The 20240-nt window shown below is 37.3% G+C and overlaps 2 protein-coding genes across 4 annotated transcripts in view; one reads left to right on the top strand and one right to left on the bottom strand.

The window, feature by feature from the left end:
• Window positions 1–827: 827 nt before the first annotated feature.
• Window positions 828–13160, bottom strand: LOC134744340 (histone-binding protein N1/N2). Of its 3 annotated transcripts, none has more exons than XM_063678113.1 (9): window positions 12997–13160; window positions 12451–12623; window positions 11733–11839; window positions 11192–11364; window positions 9568–9661; window positions 8003–8137; window positions 7698–7772; window positions 7252–7496; window positions 828–3909 (listed from the first exon to the last, which is right to left on the bottom strand). In XM_063678113.1, exons 2-9 carry the CDS (start codon window positions 12621–12623, stop codon window positions 3721–3723), a joined length of 1191 nt encoding a protein of 396 aa, XP_063534183.1. In that variant the 5' UTR covers window positions 12997–13160; the 3' UTR covers window positions 828–3720. The 3 variants fall into 3 exon arrangements, with proteins under 3 accessions (XP_063534183.1, XP_063534184.1, XP_063534185.1); XM_063678114.1 differs by having other exon boundaries at window positions 11192–11340; window positions 12997–13159; XM_063678115.1 differs by having other exon boundaries at window positions 11192–11337; window positions 12997–13159.
• Window positions 13161–17710: 4550 nt separating this feature from the next.
• The window catches only part of LOC134744410 (uncharacterized), a 60880-nt gene continuing 58350 nt past the window's right edge, over window positions 17711–20240 (top strand). Inside the window, exons 1-3 of the mRNA XM_063678220.1 lie at window positions 17711–17908; window positions 18944–19097; window positions 19717–19778. Of these exons, the coding sequence (XP_063534290.1) occupies window positions 19074–19097; window positions 19717–19778 (86 nt within the window). The 5' untranslated portion in view covers window positions 17711–17908; window positions 18944–19073. The remainder of the gene's footprint in view (window positions 17909–18943; window positions 19098–19716; window positions 19779–20240) is intronic.

Raw genomic sequence — 20240 nt, 5'->3', positions numbered from 1 at the left:
CATGGGATTTTTTTCATCATGACATTGACAAAAACTATTAAGAGGATAGTGTTATTGTCTTTGAACGACAGCTTCTCCATAAAAACGTCTTAATGATCTATCAGGATTATCAGGAATCCAAAGTTGATCCAAAGAGAAGTATATTATGCACCTATGCCTTATAAATTTATGAATATACAGGAATCTAGAGTCTGTTCGGAAAAAGAAGAGTCGTAGAATGTAGTCATTCGATTTGTAGCTGGCCCCGAACTACTTATCATTTGTCTATTGTTAAGTAAAACCGCACGTGCCACTACCTGCATAAAAAATAGTTCGGTCACTAACCTGTTACAGAATTACAACTATGGAAATTGCAATATGATTCAAAATGAACAAATGGAAAAATAATTTGCGGATTTTTGTGTGGTCCCTCTACGGGTACAGAGTGCCGGCGAGTCGAACGCTACAGAACCAGTCTAAAATGTATCATCGAGATGCGTAACAAAAGGCGCGTTATCGGAGAGCGCACCTACACTGGTTTTTTGAGCGTTGGACTAGCCCGCGCTCAGGTGCCAATTGGAATTACACGACCCCTTTTTTGCTGGTAGTGGCACGTGCGGTTTTACTTAACAATAGACAAAGGACTAGCCGTTCGGGGCCAGCTACAAATCGAACGACTATATTGGGCCCCATACATTTCACGACTTCTCTTTCCGCACAGACTATCTGTTACTTTGTCTATAGGTACAGGTAGTACTCGTCACCAAAAAGGCAAATTAAACAATAAGTTCTCAAAGTCTTATTTATTAAAACCGATCCTAATGTTAAGTTTACAACATTAAAATAACAACTACATAGTGTGATACTGATTTAGTCTTCAAGTTAACTAAGTGATTTTAACCCCTTTAAGTTGTACTAGTAATATTAGAAAGAACCCAAAAAACGGTCTAATTTTAATCGCTATAACATAATGGATATAAGTACTATACGCCGAAGGCGAGCGAGAACATCGTAATTAGGTACACTAATTACTGAGCACAGCTGAGTCGTCAAATTGTTTACTACCAGTCCAACCTTACAGTAAAACTATGACATTAAGACATTCTAATTTCTGTTTAAAAGTACACAAACAGCTGATTGGGTTCTTTTTTGATTAATTGTGCCATTTTCAACCAAGTGTACTTATTGTCGGTTGTCAATGAGGCGCTATTTCGATAGTTTCAATCTGAAATCAACCTTATCGACAAACGACAATGTGGTACCTTTTAGTTGAAAACATCACAATTAGTCTACAGATTATGTATGACCATAAAAAAATTATTTACATTTTCTACTTTAATTTTATTATGCTCTGAATAATCAAACTGAGATTAAATTTAGGCCGATTAACATAAGAATGTTGGACATTAGCGTATTTTGGAAATTCCTAGACTTATTATATTCAGTATGTTACTTAAGTAAATTTGATTCTCCAAATCGTAAGTTAAAGAAACGCAAATTAATACTTAGTAACATTTTTACAATCAAATCCAATTAATGATTACAGCAAGATAAATCCAAATATACTTAGCCTATCAATTAGTTTATGTTTAAATTTAACCAAGATAACACTTTAAATAACAACAATTTGGAATAAATTGACGTCCATAGCTCAACAGGTTTCGAGACTATCAATGTACCTATTTAAACTGTTATACCTCATGAGTTATCTTTCTGTACAATACCAAGATGACCTTTCGTTAAATAAACATCATTAGTATCGGAGTGTATAATGATAGAAAAAAATATTAAAAACAGATCAGATCTAATAACAAAACTTAACGAAATGCCTAGCGCGGTAATTGTGTATAACTGCAAACATTGTACAGTCAATAGTGGAAGCCGTACGAGCGAATTTCAAAGAAAAACCGCAAATCGATGTACAGTTAAGCCATTTGGCACACGCAAAAGGTCAAAACAAAATTAATAACCTTTAAAAAAATCCTTAGGAGGATATATTGTACAAAGAAAAATCAGCCTTATCGTATTGGAGGAAAATGACTGCACTCAAAATTTTTGTTTTGACCTCTAGTATGCGTTTGCCGAACGGCTAAACTGTACATCGATTTGCAGTTTTTTTTACGTACACCTTACACTACAAGGAAAACATATGTATACCCTTGCATAAAAGTTTTAATTTCTAATGGAGGGGTCACTTAGACAACTGTATTTATGGTAATCTGTAATTTAGTTTTCAAGAAACGCTACATTCAAGTACGAGAAATAGTAAAAAACTGATTTTATTTCTGCTTTATATATTTACATGGTTTACACTAAAAAGAATTACACGTCCATGTCCAAAAAATGTAAACAAACCAAACGTGACTCAGTCATTTTTCGAATGAGATACAACTTTTTGTAACTGTGCAGTTATATCATTAACTGAGTTACCGTAATGGTATTGTTTGTTTACAATCTTTTAAGGCCCTAATGAAACATAGTTAGTAAAGCGATTTAATTTATTACGTTTGGTCAATACACCTAGTTATGCACTTTAGCAATCTTTACATATTACTCGTATTATTCGCGACAGACAGCCAACGTTGGGTGCCATGAATCTTCTAAACAGAACGATTGTCAAAATGCAAACTTTAATCGTAGTGTATCTTGATCTATTTGGCCATGTTTATGTATGTAACTGTAGAACTCGTAGGGATAGTTATACTTTAGATATGGGACCGCGAGCCAGTCGCAAATTTCGTCAGTCATCGCCTCCCGGGTGAAAACTCGTATAGCGGTTAACGGCTATGTATAATGAACCCTCGTGAACGTCAGCTGCCGCTCCGTTGGTGGGTTGAGGTATGGCAGCCACCGAAACGCGTAACACGATCTTTCCACCGCGATACAACCGGCTGACGATTTGTTTTATTAACAATAGCATCTAAACTATCATCTGACAAAGTATCAAACGGGAGGCGATGACGCCAATCACGCCAATGACTGAAAAGAATTTTCTTTTTTACATGTTCATGTGACCAGCTGACGGTCTTTCCACAACGATACAATCGGCTGACGATTTTGTTTATTCACAATAGCATCTAAACTATCATCTGACAAAGTATCAAGCGGGAGGCGATGACAATTTTTTTTTATAGAATATATTTGCTGCCATTCCTCAACCCACCAACGGAGCGGCAGCTGACGTTCACGAGGGTTCATCATACATAGCCGTTAACCACTATACGAGTTTTCGCCCGGGAGGCGATTGGTCATGGAAATCTGTTCCTGGTCCGCGGTCTATATGTATGGCAGGGTCAATAAGGCCAGACACAGTACATGTTTCCTAATGCCTTAGAGCCTGCGAACTAGCGATTAACACTACATGAACACAATTCAAAATTAGTAGCTAAGAATAAGTGCAAGTTGCACCATCCACACTTGACAGACTGATCAACGACGCCGCGGCGGTTTACTATGAAACTTTCCATACAATCAAATTTAGCGAACTCTTTAACGATGACAAACAGTTTGGTGCAACCGACCCTAAGAGCTTCAATTTAATCAGCCGATTATCTGTTTATCTTAGACAATTGATTGTACACACAAAACCGTTATCGAACGTGGTTTACCGTAAACGCCAGTGCGCAAGCTCTTATCTTGTACATAATCCTTATAAAGGTGATATTAAAAAATTCCACACGATTTTAGACTACAACAATAATTTTACAGTGGAATATGTTGTTGGAGGGGATTGTTAACTATTCACGTGTTAGCCCTTTTAGCGGAGGAGGCCTCGTCGCCTTCGCTGGACTTTCTCTTCCTCTTGATGAGATGGGAGATGTCTGAGGCAGCAGGCTTGGGCTTGGCCTCTGAGGAGCTTGAGCCAGCGCCGTTGAGGTGGGAGCTTTCGCCGTTTGAGGAGAACAGCGTTTCGGTGAGTCGCTTTTTCGTCTGTGAAACAAGTTTTTTTATAGAAATAAGCGTCAGACTTATACAAGCTTTTTCTGTCGACCTATGTGAGTAATAGCCATACAAAATATATTCGGGTAGGTCAGTCACACCACTAGCACAGTGTAAAAAGTAATAGTGGACCGACGCTTTTGATATTTGCGTAAATGCCGACACGGCACAATAACACAGTAGGGTTATCACAGACTTTTACACAACTGCCAAAGACTTGCTATAAGAAAAACACTAGTTAGCCCTGTAAGTAGTACCGAGCTACTAACAATGGCGAATGTATGCAGCTAGGGTGCCCTGGAGGGAAAGTGCCTTAAAACCTTAAGTTAGCTCATTTAACTTAAAGGAAACATTCTTTTATTTTTAAAAAGAAAAAAAAACTGCATTTAAAGATTTTCAATTTCTTTTTCAATTTCCCTTGTCTAAAAATATTCTTGAGTACTAAATATTCGATTTTATGGATATTGTGTACGACAGACGAGTTATAAACCTACTGTTTCTTGGAGAAATGTTATCATCGACTAGTAGAATAAAATAGCGAGTGTTAATTTTTTGGAATTTTTAGTCGGTTCCATTGCAGGGAGTTTCTTTAAAAAAAAAATTAGCTAACTTAGTAGTAACTAGTAAAATGAGCTAACTTAAGGTTTCAAGGCACTTTCTCTCCAGGGCCCATTTTTTTTTTCCAAACTGTATACGAGACTGAGTTCTTGCTTAAAGTATTTGTAAAAACTATTATTATTGGTAACGTTAGGTTTACCAAAAAAATAAGGCCTTGAGTTTTATTCTACCTAGAATAGCCTGCACTTGAATATCAATATTTTGCTTCAAGTCATGTGCTTGATACGTGACACTTGATAGTAGGTAGTTTTGTAAGTGATAGTGACACTTGACCGAGTGATAATGAATTTTGCTGATAAAATAAAAACATGCAGATCATTGTGGTATGTTTTGGTACGTGACGTTTTTAAGAAACAATTTTTTTTATGGGTATTTGCCGATATTCAAACTACCTACTGTACAATTTCGCAGTAATTTATTTATTGAAATAAAAATTTAAGGGGCGCCAATGCGCTGTAAAACTAAGTAATTAAAGCTATAGGTAATAAAGTTATACGATAAATATGACAATAATTAATAAGCTACCTATGTTGATTCTCAAAAACGTAAAAAAAATCTTTAAAAAGTTTATGATTTTTGTCGGCAAACAAGTCGCAGTCGGACGGACAGACTGACAGCGGAGTCTTAGTAATAGGGTCCCGTTTTTACCCTTTGGGTACGGAACCCTAAAAAATGAGTGTCCGAGAGCGGACGATTGGAGAGTACTGGTGTGCTATCGTGGGAAAGGTTCCATTCGCTAAGAGGCGATGGCTACGACCACGTAAGTAGTTGTCGGGAACAAAAAAGGTAGTCATCTTCGCCACCAAGTCCAAGCAGTCAGACTCTCCTCTTAATATTTGAGATGCAGTAGACATTAGGTTGACATTACGCCGTATCTCAAGGGAGTTAAAGCCTAGCAAACCCAGTAAGAATTTGGTTGGGTATAATAAGGCTAGTTAGAACTAGGCTAATGATTATGCTTATTTTAAGAGGATATGGGACTATCGATTCTCCATACCAACAACGTAGTCCTCATTTTCGTCCCTGGATATTGACATTATGGAAAATATTTTTACACAATTTGATGTAATAATCATAGGTATCATCCATCATCTGAGGCACTACAGCCGCGGCGGGCCTTAGCCTGGTGAAGCAAATCTATCCAGTCCGATCTGTTTGTGGCTTTCCTTCTCCAACTTTTCACTCCTAAGGTCCTGATGTCCTGGTATACGCCGTCCAACCATCTGAGCTTGGGCTTTCCTTTCCCTATGCGGCCCTCCGGTCGGCCTTCTAGAAGGCGTTTGGTACTCTGACCTCGTCCATTCGTATAATTAATCGTAGCTATTCCCGACCGTTCTTTTTTTTCGATTTTTAATTTATTAATAGGTATAAGAGTTAGCTTTTAAGATTTCTATGAAACCTGTTTTTCGCTCCTAACTCTTATAATAATTAAAAAATCGAAAAAATCAAACGGTCGGGCAAAGCTATGATTGAAAGACATTCCATAGCTGACCATAATTACTCCTTACCAACGGGCCAATTTAAACGGTACGTCTACTTGCTTTATTTATACTTACCATATTTTTAATCGCTGTTTCCAATGTAAAATTGATTTGTTTGTTATTTTCGATCCATAAGGTTTTTAAATGTTATTTAGCCATCCATAGTCATGTATGAAGGAATTTTGACATCAATGGCCATGCCTGTCACTAGAAGGGAACATTTAACACACATGGCCATCAATGTATTGGGTATGTAGCTGAAATAACACACATTCACAATTTTAATTAACTTTATTTCAATACTTCAGCAATACAATACAAACATGGCCACATGGTAAAAATGTTCCGCTTAAACCTAATCAGTACAAAACAATTACAAACTATGAGTATTTTAAATGCAAATTGAGATTTTTAGGGCTTATCAGACCTAGGACAACAAGAACGAAGAGTTCTTAAATTTTTAAATAGGTAACGAACAAAATTCAAATTCAGTTGACGTTGACAGTAAACACGCTCATGACCGGTCCGAAGCAAAACATCACTCACGCGGCCTTGAGCGCGCTTACTGATTCGGACCGGCAGCCAGCACTGTAAGCGTTGTGAGCGTGATTCGGAACACAGGGCTGGTTTTAGATTTTATGTCAATCAGATGTGCATTGAACAACAATTTTAATTTTTTCACCAACATAATTTGATTTGTCCTAGGCCTGACTGTTCTAAGGCACTAAGTAAATCCTAACAAAATTCATCCAAAAATAATACTGACAGTCTCAATTCAATACAATCATATCACAATTTTAGGCGAACCATTAATTTGGCACTTAACAGGAACTTCTAACAATACAAATAATGAAATAAATATAGAATGTTAACATTAAACTAGTGAGTATACTTAGAATCACATTCCAATTTAGTTTGGATAACCATAATGGGCTGATACGAATACTAAAGCTAACGATTAATGAAGTTAAATTATTAAAACTTATTCATTTAAATAAAAGACGATAAATTGCGCTATCAAAACCAAAGCTAGCCAATAACTACATGAATATTATTGTCCGTGGATTATAACAGTCTACACATATAAGCAGACACCGGACTTGAGTATGGCCTACTTAGGTATATGCAGGTTTTAGACCTCCGACTGGCAGTCAACAACGCAACGAGTTTTCTCTTTCAAAATCATATTCCTCAACATCTTTCGCGTCTCCTCTAAACATTCACATGGCCTTACCTCAGTCTTATAGTCCATCATGTCTTGTATTTTCTCCTGAATCTCTGGCAGTAGTTCCTTCAACTCCTTAATTTCTCCCTCGACGGAGTAGAACGGATCTGCCGTGGAGTGTTTCTTAACGGTAGCATCGTCTTTGACTGTTGCGGGATTCTCTAGCGTTTTGATGCGAGTCTCGAGAATGTTGGCGGCATTTTTGAAGTGGGTGATCGCGTCTTCGAAATTGGAGGCGAGCGAGTTTGCTAAACCTGTTGCCAAAAAAATATGGTAAGGGCGTTGGAAAATGTGTACTCATCGTATCAGTTGTGAGGATTAATTTGCAAATCGAACAACCAAAAAATTTGGGTTTTTTGCTCTCATCTTTGAGTTAGCGAATGAGTACGGTGAAAATCACGAACGAAACATTTGGGACGGTACACATTAAAAAAAAAATATATGCATCTATTTACCGATTTGATAGTGGGTTTCAGCAATGCGGCGGTCGTCACTATTGTACAGTTCTTTTTGGATTTCTAAGCAACTTTCTGTGAAAAAGAAAAATATTTATAATTTACACACATGCTAGTCAAAACTTAAATAGGGACGTTCGCTTTGCGATTAAACAATAATTTAGTCAAACACATGTTGAATAATCCAACGAAAACCATAGAACTTCTGAAATCTGGGATATCACTGGTAACCATGGTAACTAAATGGTGCAAATGGGCCTAAGGAGGTGGGTACGTTAAGCGAAATGTGAGAGTAAAATACTCACGCATATCGACGACTGCCTTGTCGTATGTTTCGCTCTCTAGAGCGACTTCACCGAGCGCCAGATACACGTCGGCCAGCTGCGCGCGCGCCGCGCCGCCGCCCTCCGCGCGCCGCCGCAGGATGCTGCGCGCCAGGTCTGCCACAACCACACACCACACACATTACATCCGAGACACCACCAGAGACATCGAAGCTAGCAGAGTGGATTAGCAGAGGCTAGAGAATATAAAAGATTGACCACATCCATGCCAAGAGTGTATCAATCCATTGCAATGTGCAGGAGGATTTCGAGAACATTAATAAATGGGCCCATGACAATGGGATAATTTTAAATATAAGTAAAACAAAATGTATGCATATTTATTCGCCGCACAGTAGGAACACAAAAAATGTGATTTCGACTGAAATTAAAATTATTGGTCACACATATGAGAGCCTACATGACAATAAACGTAACTGTATTTGTAATAAACTGGAAGTATTGGTAACTTTAAATATTTAGACTTATTGATTGATACACATTTTAACTGGAAATTGCATATAAATCAAGTAAGTAATAGGCTTCGATCAGTCTTAGGCCAATTCTATCATTTAAATAGAATATTAAATAAACGCACCCTGTACATGGTTTACTATGCCCTTGCTGACTCATTGCTGAGCTACGGATTAAGTTGTTATGGACTCGCTTTTAAAACCTACATGGACCAAATTAAACAATTGCAGATAAGGCTGATGAAATACTTAGTTAAGAAAAATATAAGAGATGAATGTAGAATTAATTATGAAAAATTGTTCTTAGCTTGTAAAATCCTTCCGATATCATGTAAAGTAGAATATCTTAATGCCACAGAATGTTATTATACCCATAAGATATGTAATAAATTTAAATACCCTCTCTTACTTGAGGAAAATAAATTAAAAATAGGTAGTCTTAAGGCAAAGCTTAAGGAAATATAGTTAAATAATTATTCTGAAAGCCATTGTTAGTATATGTATATCACAATATTGTTACTTGTGTTTAGTGTAGTTAAAGCTAGGTGAAGTGTTAACTTTACTAGTTACTTTTTGAATTTCTGGCTACTTCTGTGGGAGCTTGTTTTAGATTTAGGTACATTTAGTGTAGTTAAAGCTAGGTGAAGTGTTAACTTTACTAGTTACTTTTTGAATTTCTGGCCACTTCTGTGGGAGCTTGTTTTAGATTTAGGTACATACTAGTATGCACTCCAGGGATGCATGCGCATTGCATCTCTTATGCATAAAACTAACTTTTAATGTTGTTATTTTAATCACAGTAATCAATAAGTACGTATTAGGTAAGATAAAACAATGATAAGAGCGCACCGCCAACAAACTGTTACACAGTTTGGCGAGATTTTTGTAACGAAATTAATGTATGTTTTCTTTATATAACAATAAATAAAAAATAGGTTTTCAGAGGTGTGCAAAGTAACCTTGGTGGGCTAAAGTACCCCGACCTTACGGTATATGGGGTGTTTTTCGGAATGTATGCAACTTGAAATTTTGTATTGTGTGTATATAATTTTAAAAGTACACATTATTATTTACCCAACATTTCCCATGCCAGCTGGAGGTTGTCAACATCATCTTCGTTTTCTAAGTCAGCCATTGACTCATCAGCTGCCTCTCCATTAGATGGGCCCTGACAAAAACACCATACAAATAAAAATAAATTTTAAATATAATATGAATGAAATTAAATAAGCAATTTAGAAGAACTTTTGCTGCTAAGATTTTTTGTTTCATTCAATAAAAATTCTCAATAGCAGTAGCAACCTAAGGCAGAGGCATATTTTATAGTATTTGGCGCCCAGGTTCTTTAATCTTTTGACCTCCAACTACGTCAACTAAAGCGCGTAGCGTATTCTAATATCAACCTTCTTGCATTACGACAAGTGTCACAATGACACGAGCACGTGGGGGTTCAAAGATTTAAAGGTTGGCCACCGAAAACTGACCCTTCGCAGCCGCAATGGCCACTTTTGGCCATTAGGTAAATACGCCCCTGACCTGAGGAGCTAATTACTGTGCCTCCAAAAGCTAACTGCAAACGGGGTATTAGGAATAAGGATTAATGGCGTTATTCGCGCTCGTTAAGTCTGAGAAGTCCTTAATAATAATTTGTCCTTATCATAGAGGTACAGTCGCCATCAGATATATCTTAGCGCCCAAGGTGGTCAAATATTTCTGAGCAGGACTAAATTTCACTAAATTCTGCACACTGCAAATACCAATTATATCATAACTGCTGTAATGTCATAAATATCTTAGCACGATGTTATTCAAAAATTTCTTTGCATACATCTTGCCGAAAATATCTGATCAAATAGAATGTCAAACGTATCTAAGCAATGAAGGTGATCATAAATATCTGCACATTTGAGGAAAATATACCTTAAGTCATGTCCGTCAAGTGTCCGTGTCAAGTCATGTACCGTATGTCATATAATTTGTTAACTAATATTTAAAGTAACGATTTGCCAGATATTTATTTCAACTATGGCTAAAGACCCTTTGGTTGTCTATTCAACCAAACCCAACTACAGATGTAGTGCATAATTATTTTCCATCGTATTTTCACGGAAATATGATCTCTTGGTGGCGGTGCATGGGGACCACGGGTTCTGCCTGCGAATAATTGTAGATTGTTCATATTGAGACCGGTATAATTGAGAAAATGCTTACCTAATAATATATTGTTATCAATGTAGAGCAGCAATAAAGGCTTATTTTATTTTATTTTATTTATTAATTGAGAAAATGCTAGCAACAATGAAATAAAACTATTCCTCGGTACAATAATACAGAGGAAATGGCCCCTCCCCCATTTGACTGAATGAGATGCTCTTATGGAACTTTCAGTAGTAGTAACAGAGAAAGCGTTATTATTGTTTGTCCTTGTTACAGTCTCACATTTTTTTTTATTTCCCACCGTAAATTTGTATGGTTTATAGTGGGGCTACAAATTTACTCAACCAATATCGCATAACCATACTGTCGCATTGCGTATGTTCTGTCCCTCACGGGCGCACGCGTATAGCACATCTATGTAATGCTGTGTCTGTGGTCCTTATCCATCATTTTGACATAATTATGTTTGTTTATTAGCATGGGACAAAATTTAACAAAGGTCTGCTAAGGTGTATGAATAAGGGGGTCAAAATGCACTTACAGGTTGATCATCTGCAGTGCTGCTGCTGGCCGGCTCATCTTTAGTGGTGGACTCAGCTTCACTCTTCTTCACTCCATCATCAGCCTCCGCCTTTACGGGCTCAGCTTCTGCCTCTCCATTCTCTTCCTCGCCATTCTCACCGTTTTCTTCTTGTTCCAAAATAAAACCCATTTCTTATTGGAATAAAACATACAATGTGTACAATTACTTTCTACCAAAGAGTTATTCATTGTAGAAAAGGTGTGAAGTTTGAGAAGAAAGTTGATTGCCAGTTTGTGGTAATTAAGTAGTTAAATTTCATCTTTTGCTAACCATAGTTATTTCATATTGTGTGGAGGCCATACACATTTTTTCTTAGTGGACATATTTTTCACATAGTACATCCAGTGTAAACATTTTCTGGCTTACAAAGCAAAAAAATACAACAACAGACACGTAATTGACTAGAATATAAGAGGTTTAGTATCTTTGGCTTACTGCTTTGCACATTCTACCTAATGTTGACTGCTCCCTTAACAACTTGGTCTGACCCACAGCTTACCTTCATTATCATCATCTTCCTCACCATCGGCATTGCCAGTTCCCGGCATCCCGTCACCGAGGACCCCACTTTCTTCTCTCGACAGTCCCAATAAGGCCTTGCCATACCTATAAAGACACAGTTCAATTTAGTAAGCAATATTCTGTCACATTCAATGTTTGTCACATTTCATAAGTTTATTTAATAAATTAAGAGTTTTGGTTTTTTATATTTCTGTCAATAAATGGGGTTGGCCCTAGGAGGATATAACCAAACGAGAAGCCAAATCTGTAATTATCTGTACAAAAAAGTCTGCCGATTTTTGCGGGGGACGGGAACGTCCAATGTATATGTAACGTCAAAATAGCCATGTCAGAGATAAACGTCAGTCCATACATTGTGTATGACCATTGGCCGACTATTTTCGACAGAGGGGGACGCCTGGTAATGGCTACTCTGTTTGGTTATATCCTCCTAGGGTTGGCCGGTCAAAGTATTTTACTAACTAAAGACTTAAAACATTTGGTTAACTTAAAAACTGGTTCATACACTATAGTCAGTGCCCAGGTTCATATTAGGCCATGATGGGGTTATCAGTCACACAAGAAGTTGGAGGCTCTTTTTGAGACCGGGTGAGAGAGATTGCATGTCTGGAACTAGAAACTAGAAACGTCTAAATCAGATTTAATATATAATGCTATGAACAAGATATATTGTAACTAACACAAAATTTACTTACCATAGATATGCCTCTGCACACTGGTCGGCCGTGTCCCCATGTTCTTTGGCCAGGAGCTCGCAGGCCTTAGCCAGAGCCTCAGTGGCCGCGTTGTAGTCTCTCACAGCTAAATTTCGTCGCCCACTAGCCAGAAGCTCTGAAGGGGTCTGTGTCACTTCTTCTACATCAGCCATCTGAAGTATCAGAAAAATAACAAACTGTTAAAATAAATTGTTTGTATAGCCGTAAGATATTGATCGTAAGCACGCGAACACACAATACTCTAAATACTCTTCCAAAAATTAGAAATACTTCAGCCAAACTGTTAAAATTTCCGGCTAAAAATTTCGTAACGGTCGTCTTGAACAATGGCTTTTATGTGTAACACGTGTCAAGTGTTTTAAACCCTTTTATAAAAGATTACTCAAAACACACATTACTAAATAAAGAAATAAAGCATAAGCGTTTAAAAGTAAAAGAGAACCGTATTGTAAAAAGTAAGAAGGTACGTAAAGTAGGTGCTTACTACCAGCATGATTCTTAAAAGTTTGTATTTGTAATACTTGCCTTGTAGACTTTTGTTGCAGATCCGTTTAAACAGCACGATTAACAGTAACGCGCAGGAAGTAAGCAGCGCCGAATTAGATAACTAAACGTATTAAATACTTATTAAATTCAAACTGTAATCCCTTGCAATTTATTCCACTTTTGCCGACATACATTACATGCAGAGCACAGATAAGATATTTCAATGACAACTTGACAAGTGACAATAAGATTATAAATTCACCATCACATGCTCATAAATTACTTATGGCCAACATAACCAGTTTTTATTTTACTTAACAATTAATATTTTACAACCGATAGTCCAAAACATTACATAATGTGTTTTAGACTTTAGTTTTAATTTAAATCAATCAAATGAATAAAACGCATTATTCAAGCTTAGAAAGGCTTGTAACCCATAAGAAATAAAAAAATATTTTTGTTGTAAAGTTGCCGTCCTGTATGTCGCCAGGATTGTAGTTGAATTTATTGTGTGAAGTATTGTATTGTCTGTGCTCACCCGCCAAATTGAGGCCAAAGCCGCCAGATTGTTATTAAAAAAAAACAATAATGGGCGCGGGCGGGAATGAAATGTCATGAATGGCGGATGTGATGCGAATGTGGCACAGCGACCGCAGTGTAGCCATTTGCAAATATGACGACCTTTTGGGACAAATAAATGTATTGACTTCCGGGCTTCGGCATTCAATTCGTGTTCAATTCACTTCGTGGTTTTAATCGAGGTTTGCCCCTTTAGCATATATGCGCTTTTGCCTTAATAGGTTTCAATCGAAAATGACACACTTGACCTTGACGCTGCGACGCATTGCAATATAATACACATAGAGACTATACATATAAAGGAGCCAAATCTCTATGTATGAAAAGTGTCCACCAAAAAACAGTAAATAGGCGGCGCCACCATACACCGAAATACTATCAAAAACAACCTACGTAATTTGGTCGGGTTATTTGTTGCCTTATATGGTTCATGTTATACTCATGTCCCAGAGCCTAACTAGCGCCACCGGAGAGATTAGGAACTATTATTTAAAGCTGAAAGCGGTCACTTTTGCAACAATTCTGCCATAAGAGATTGGCATCCTTTATATACCATCCATAATAATACATTTATTAACTTCACATGATGGTTGGTTACATCAAAGATAGATATAACTCCGTAATAGATGGATACAGTCTAAGGAAAAAACGTGCCTCGAAAATCAAGAAAATTTGATTCTCGCTCAGAGGGCGCTACTAGCTTTGGCCAACTGTCGTATAGATGGCGTTGACGGTTTCGTTTATTATTTAACAATTTTAACGCTTATCAGTGAAAGAACATGGGTCAAAATCATAAAAATAATTAATGCAAATAAAAAAAATCATTTATCCATATCTAAATACATTTTATCGTATTTTTTAAAATATTTATTTTTAGTTTTAAAGTGTGTCGACAGATGGCAGTGAATTTACTGGGGTTACAAAATTTACTATGACAGTTACCGCTCTAGTATAAGTTACTCTATGGTTACATAAAAAAAGAGAGAGTATTATAAAAAAAAGCCGGCCAAGTGCGTGTCGGACTCAAAGAATATAATAGTCGGACTCGCCCACCGAGGGTTCCGTACTTTTTAGTATTTGTTGTTATAGCGGCAACAGAAATACAAATACATCATCTGTGAAAATTTCATCTAGCTATCACGGTTCATGAGATAGGTACAGCCTGGTGACAGCCAGACAGACAGTACTTTCATTGTAGCTTGTCCTTGTACTAAAACCAAACATGTGTCTTTACTTACTTACGTCGCTATAAACGATTGGTTGTTATATGCGAAGTCGTACTAACCGGACTCCACTGTACTTAAGTCATACCTACTGAAACACTAAACTAACATTTTCTTTTATAATTCCTTTTCTGAACTCTTTCTGACAATGCGTACAATTTTTTTACGATAGGATCATTCTGAATTATATATAGGTAGTATGTAACACGGCGCATTTATCCCCTGGCACATTTTTAACCGACTTCAAGATTTCAAAGGAGGAGGTTATGGATGGTATAGAAAGGATGCCAATCTCTTATGGCAGAATTGTTGCAAAAGTGACCGCTTTCAGCTTTAAGTAATAGTTCCTAATCTCTCCCGTGGCGCTAATTAGGCTCTGGGGCATGAGTATAACATGAACCATATAAGGCAACAAATAACCCGACCAAATTACGTAGGTTGTTTTTGGTAGTATTTCGGTGTATGGTGGCGCCGCCTAATTACTGTTTTTTGATGGACACTTTTCATACATAGAGATTTGGCATCTTTATATAGTCTCCATGGAGGAGGTTCTCAATTCGGTTGTTTTTTTTTTTTTTTTTATGTTTGTTACTCCATAACTCCGTCATTTCTGGACCGATTTTGAAAATTCTTTTTGTATTCATGAAAATGTGAGCCCTCGGTTATTTTGTATGGTATTTGTGGGGTCCATTTAGAATAGTTATTTAGTCGGTGGCTTCCTTATGTCGTATATTAATTTATCGCCACTCGTTGCGAATTTCCTACTTTTCGCACTCGTATCATACAACTTTAAATTTTCGACATAGGCACGTAGTGCTAATTATCGCACTAGTGCGGTAAAGTAGCACCTTAGTACTGTAATATTTAGATTCATGTTTTCTGACGCATATACGTGTGCATGTAGGTAGGATTTTTAGGGTTCCGTACCCAAAGGGTAAAAACGGGACCCTATTACTAAGACTCCGCTGTCCGTCTGTCCGTCTGTCTGTCACCAGGCTGTATTTCATGAACCGTGATAACTAGGCAGTTGAGATTTTCACAGATGATGTATTTCTGTTGCCGCTATAACAACAAATACTAAAAAGTAGGGAACCCTCGATGCGCGAGTCCGACTCGCACTTGGCCGGATTTTTTTACTTAACTCATTTAGATACCTAAGTTTGTCTGAATAGGGGATATTACTGCAATGTTCTGCCACCAGAGTGCAGGACTAGCCTTTTTAGTAAACCATAGAGTAACTTATACATACTGTACCTTTACCATGTTTTTGACAAGTTTTCAGAGATAATAAAATATGACATTGATGCATCAAGGCGGTTTGTTTACAGAGGACCTACCGGGAAACGCGAATCCGAAATTTCGCTATCTGCCTCTTTATCGCTCGAATATATGCAAGCGTGACAGAGATAACGAAATTTTCATTTTCTTGTTTCGCGATAGACCCTCAGATTGTGGTAGTGGCGCAGTTTCGCGTAATACTTATTTCCTATTTGCTGATATGCGACTTCTTTGTGACATTTGCCCACATGAAAAGTTGGGATGATATTTTTCCTTATGATGGAAGTAAGATAACTAAGATATCATTGGGCAGGTCATTTAAAAAGAAAAAGTGGTCTTATATAAATAAAACAATCGCTCCGAAAGTCCAATAAAATGTCCTCTCATGTTCTCCCGTCCTAAAAGTGTCACCTTTAAGATAAGTATTTCATTTCAAAAATTGACTAGTATGATGGAATTATGGGTGATTTTCGGAATAAGCCGACATTTTGAAGTAGTCGGAATCACCCGAATACACCCAAATAACTTCATGGCCAGAGTTAAAACTTTGATAAGCCTAAGGATAATTATCCATAGGCGAGGCGATGGGATTGACAAGCCGATTTTAATACGAGCCATTTATTAACCCACTTACATGTGTAGCTTAGCCGTAGCTTTTAAAATAGGTACCTACTTTAGAAGTATGTTTTTTTAATGATTAAATTTTGCACAATACCTAATAGTGGTGCATCGTGCATCGCGTAACCACGAGGTAGCTATCGACCTTTCCCCGCCCAGTTATAGTATAGCTGCCCGCCCAGTGGCGCTATAATGTAGTGAAGAGACACCACTTCTATCGATATTGGTATCGAAACCTGCCACGGCTCTCGGTGCCCGCTTAATAAATTGCTCCTAGCTTTTACTAGATCAATGTCGTGTTTGACATGTATTATTAAAAAATAAACACATTTACTCAATAAGTTCTTGCATTTGCGTAGGTACTGCGTAGTGCCTACTTAACGTTAAACTTGTTTTTAGTTGACAGAAAAGTTACTTATTTTCGTACTACCTAGTAAAAACAAGTTCAAATCTTAAATTAAACCTGCCTGGATTGAATGTATATGTCTTATATATTAGTCTTCACAAAGATAGATATAACTTCGTAATAGATGGATACAGTCTAAGAAAAAAACGTGCCTCAAAAATCACGAAAATTTGATTCTCGATCAGAGGGCGCCACTAGTTTTGGCCTACTCTCGTATAGAGGGCGTTGACGGTTTCATTTGTTTTTTATAATTTTAACGCATAACAGTGAAAGAACATGGGTCAAAATCATATAAAAATAATTAATGCAAATAAAAAAATCATTTATCCATATTTAAATACATTTTAACGTATTTTTATAAATCTTCATTTTTAGTTTTAAAGTATATCGATAGATGGCAGTGAATTTACAGCGGTTACAAAATTTACTATGACAGTACCGCTCTATCTTATTATATCCTCTTTGGTCTTCATAAGCCCTCTATCACACATTACATCGAAATAATAATGCATCTTTGCAGTTATTTTTGTACTAGTTGGGTTTACAAAATGTCTATTATCTTTCTAACGTACACTAGCAGCTGATTTCACACAGCACCATCGACTATCGAGGTTTTTCGTCTCTCGTCCCTAGCAATCGCTTCATTTTCCTCAGTTCCATTTGAACTTGGGGGAGAATTGCTCGCCGCGCCGAGCCTTCCCGTTCGCGAGGGAATTACAATTTCCCAACACGAAGTCACGCGATAATAAGAACCTTTTGGACCATAATTTTATTTAAAACGAAACATGTGAAGCTTCTTACGAGTTAAGTATTTCTTCATGCCGGTTCGGATGCTGATTTAAAAGTAAGTATTTGCGATTGGCGTAAGTTAGCACATTGTTTGTTACCAAAAGTCGTTTCAGCAAATCCAATGCCTATTAGTGGGATTAATGAATGTTTAAGTACTTTTATGATGTAGTCACTCGAATAAATTATCATTTCGTGACTTTTCTTTCAATTGTATTACTTAAGTAGGCCTAATGTGTACCTTACGAGCATGATTGACCGACATAATATTAAGCTGAACGGCAATGCACTTAAATACAGGTAGCTACTGTTCTTTATTTCTGCATAGTTAGAAACAGAAGGAGCTAAGTGGACGAACCGTTCAGGATCTGAACTGAACGCGACTTTTTTTGTTAAGTCTTATACTTATTAAATTGCTGATCATTATCATCCGTTGGTCACTCTCGCATACGGTATGCCATAGGTATGCGGGATGTAGGATGTAGGTACATACCTATACTTATAGGTACCACGTAATGTACCTATGCAACGAAAATAGTAGGTAATGGGCAGCTGTTTTTCAGGGTTCCGTACCCAAGGTGTAAAAACGGGACCCTATTACTAAAAAGAATTAAGAAGACATAGAGTGCTATCTCCATACATCGGTTTTGTTACCAAAAAGATTATTTTCGTAGTCTTATATCTATCGTCAAGTAGCGAGTTGCGACCGACCCCGCCTAAAAAATAATGTTTTTGATTGTATAAACTATAACGTTACATATTAAAATTTAATAGAACAATAGCCATTATACAATGTGTTTTTATACTAGTTAAAAAATATGTTAAAATAGGCATTATATCAATTAGTTACGGTTTAGATTCAATCATAATAATTATAACAAAATCGACGTATAACAATAGTTACCTACATTATATATAACAAATTATAATAACAAATAATTCATTTCATGATTCGTCGAGATATATGTATAAGAGACAGCATTGTTCAGTATGACCATATTCACTCCTCATATCCTCAGAGATCATATCCTCAGAGTATGATCAGGCTTAACAAAGTCATTCTGTATGTTCTAATACTAATATGTTTTTTCAGGTGAGGAGTACGGCCCTCAGGAGATGGTCAGTTCACCCGGGCGCTCAGAACGGCCACGAAAATTGCTTCCCACGGGCAAGGCAGTCCGGCGCGCGCGTACATCGCCTACCACAAGCTCGGCGGCGCCAGCATGGACACGCAGACCCCGCCGCAGGTACCTTTCATACCTACTTCCCCGCTCGGTCACGGAAATTGCTCTGCATGGCCAACTAATTCCCACAGCAGTTTTAGGTAGGCACCAACACTCATCTGGAGTGGGTCTTGGAGTTTTTCCAGTAGCACTTCACTTATCTCTAAGCGTAATGATTCGTCATTGTATAGATAGTTTTATTTCATAGATCTGTGAATTTAACAAAATTTGGGCATCTGCTCCTATACGGACAGTGTAACTATTAGGGTGCATCAGATTCTAAGCTCGGCCGAATTTCAGCTTATACAAACCAAGTTTCGTTCTCATTTTAAAACTATGGGTTGGATTGTAATGAAACTTTGCACATACAAATGACATGAGATAGATATATAGTTTTGTTTAAAAAACTTTAATTCGCTGTATTTTTTAACTATTGTATCTCAACCTACATAAACTAATTACAGACCTAGATATATACCTTATCCTATTTTAAGTACAAAGTTTCAGAGCAATCTAGCTAGTCGTTTTAAAATGAGAGCGTAACTACGTTTGTTTGGAGAACCGAGCTTGCCGGGGACCCTTAAATGTGTATTTCAAATGTTCACCATGTCAAGGCTGAAATAAATGAATCTGTCCGTTTCAGGAGTGCGAGTGCGGCGTGCAACCATCCGTCTTCTACTTGCTCGCTACACTGCTTCTCACGAGGTAAGTAAGATGAGAAGAAGCCAGCAGTTACAAAAAAAAACCGGCCAAGTGCGAGTCGGACTCGCGCACGAAGGGTTCCGTACCATTACGGGAAAAAACAGCAAAAAAATCACGTTTGTTGTTGTTATAGCGGCAACAGAAATACATCATCTGTGAAAATTTCAACTGTCTAGCTATCACGGTTCATGAGATACAGCCTGGTGACAGACAGACAGACGGACAGACGGACAGCGGAGTCTTAGTAATAGGGTCCCGTTTTTACCCTTTGGGTACGGAACCCTAAAAAGTCATAACAAATGTTCATGAATAGGTACGTATACAGTATATTTATATGATGGTCATATTTATCTACCTACTACCAACGTGACAGCGTAATAATGACAGTGTCCGTCTTTCAATAGCGTGGTGTTCTATTGTAGTTCTCAGAATTTTAATTATCAATCTACCTATGGGCCCTAATGG

The sequence above is a fragment of the Cydia strobilella genome, chromosome 9, assembly GCF_947568885.1.
Source record: "Cydia strobilella chromosome 9, ilCydStro3.1, whole genome shotgun sequence".
In the NCBI taxonomy this organism is placed as follows: Eukaryota; Metazoa; Arthropoda; class Insecta; order Lepidoptera; family Tortricidae; genus Cydia; species Cydia strobilella.
Note: the sequence above shows the minus strand (reverse complement) of the source record. Positions and strands in the feature narration are given on the sequence as shown.

What these genes read in the sequence shown, in the direction of transcription:
- LOC134744340 (XM_063678113.1), bottom strand. Translation starts at nt 12,623, where the DNA reads ATGGCTGATGTAGAAGAAGTGACACAGACCCCTTCAGAGCTTCTGGCT. An exon ending in TGTGCAGAGGCATATCTATG is followed by an intron (nt 11,840 to 12,450) that starts GTAAGTAAATTT and finishes GTGTCTTTATAG; the next exon opens with GTATGGCAAGGCCTTATTGG. An exon ending in TGATGGACTATAAGACTGAG is followed by an intron (nt 3,910 to 7,251) that starts GTAAGGCCATGT and finishes CTTGTTTCACAG; the next exon opens with ACGAAAAAGCGACTCACCGA.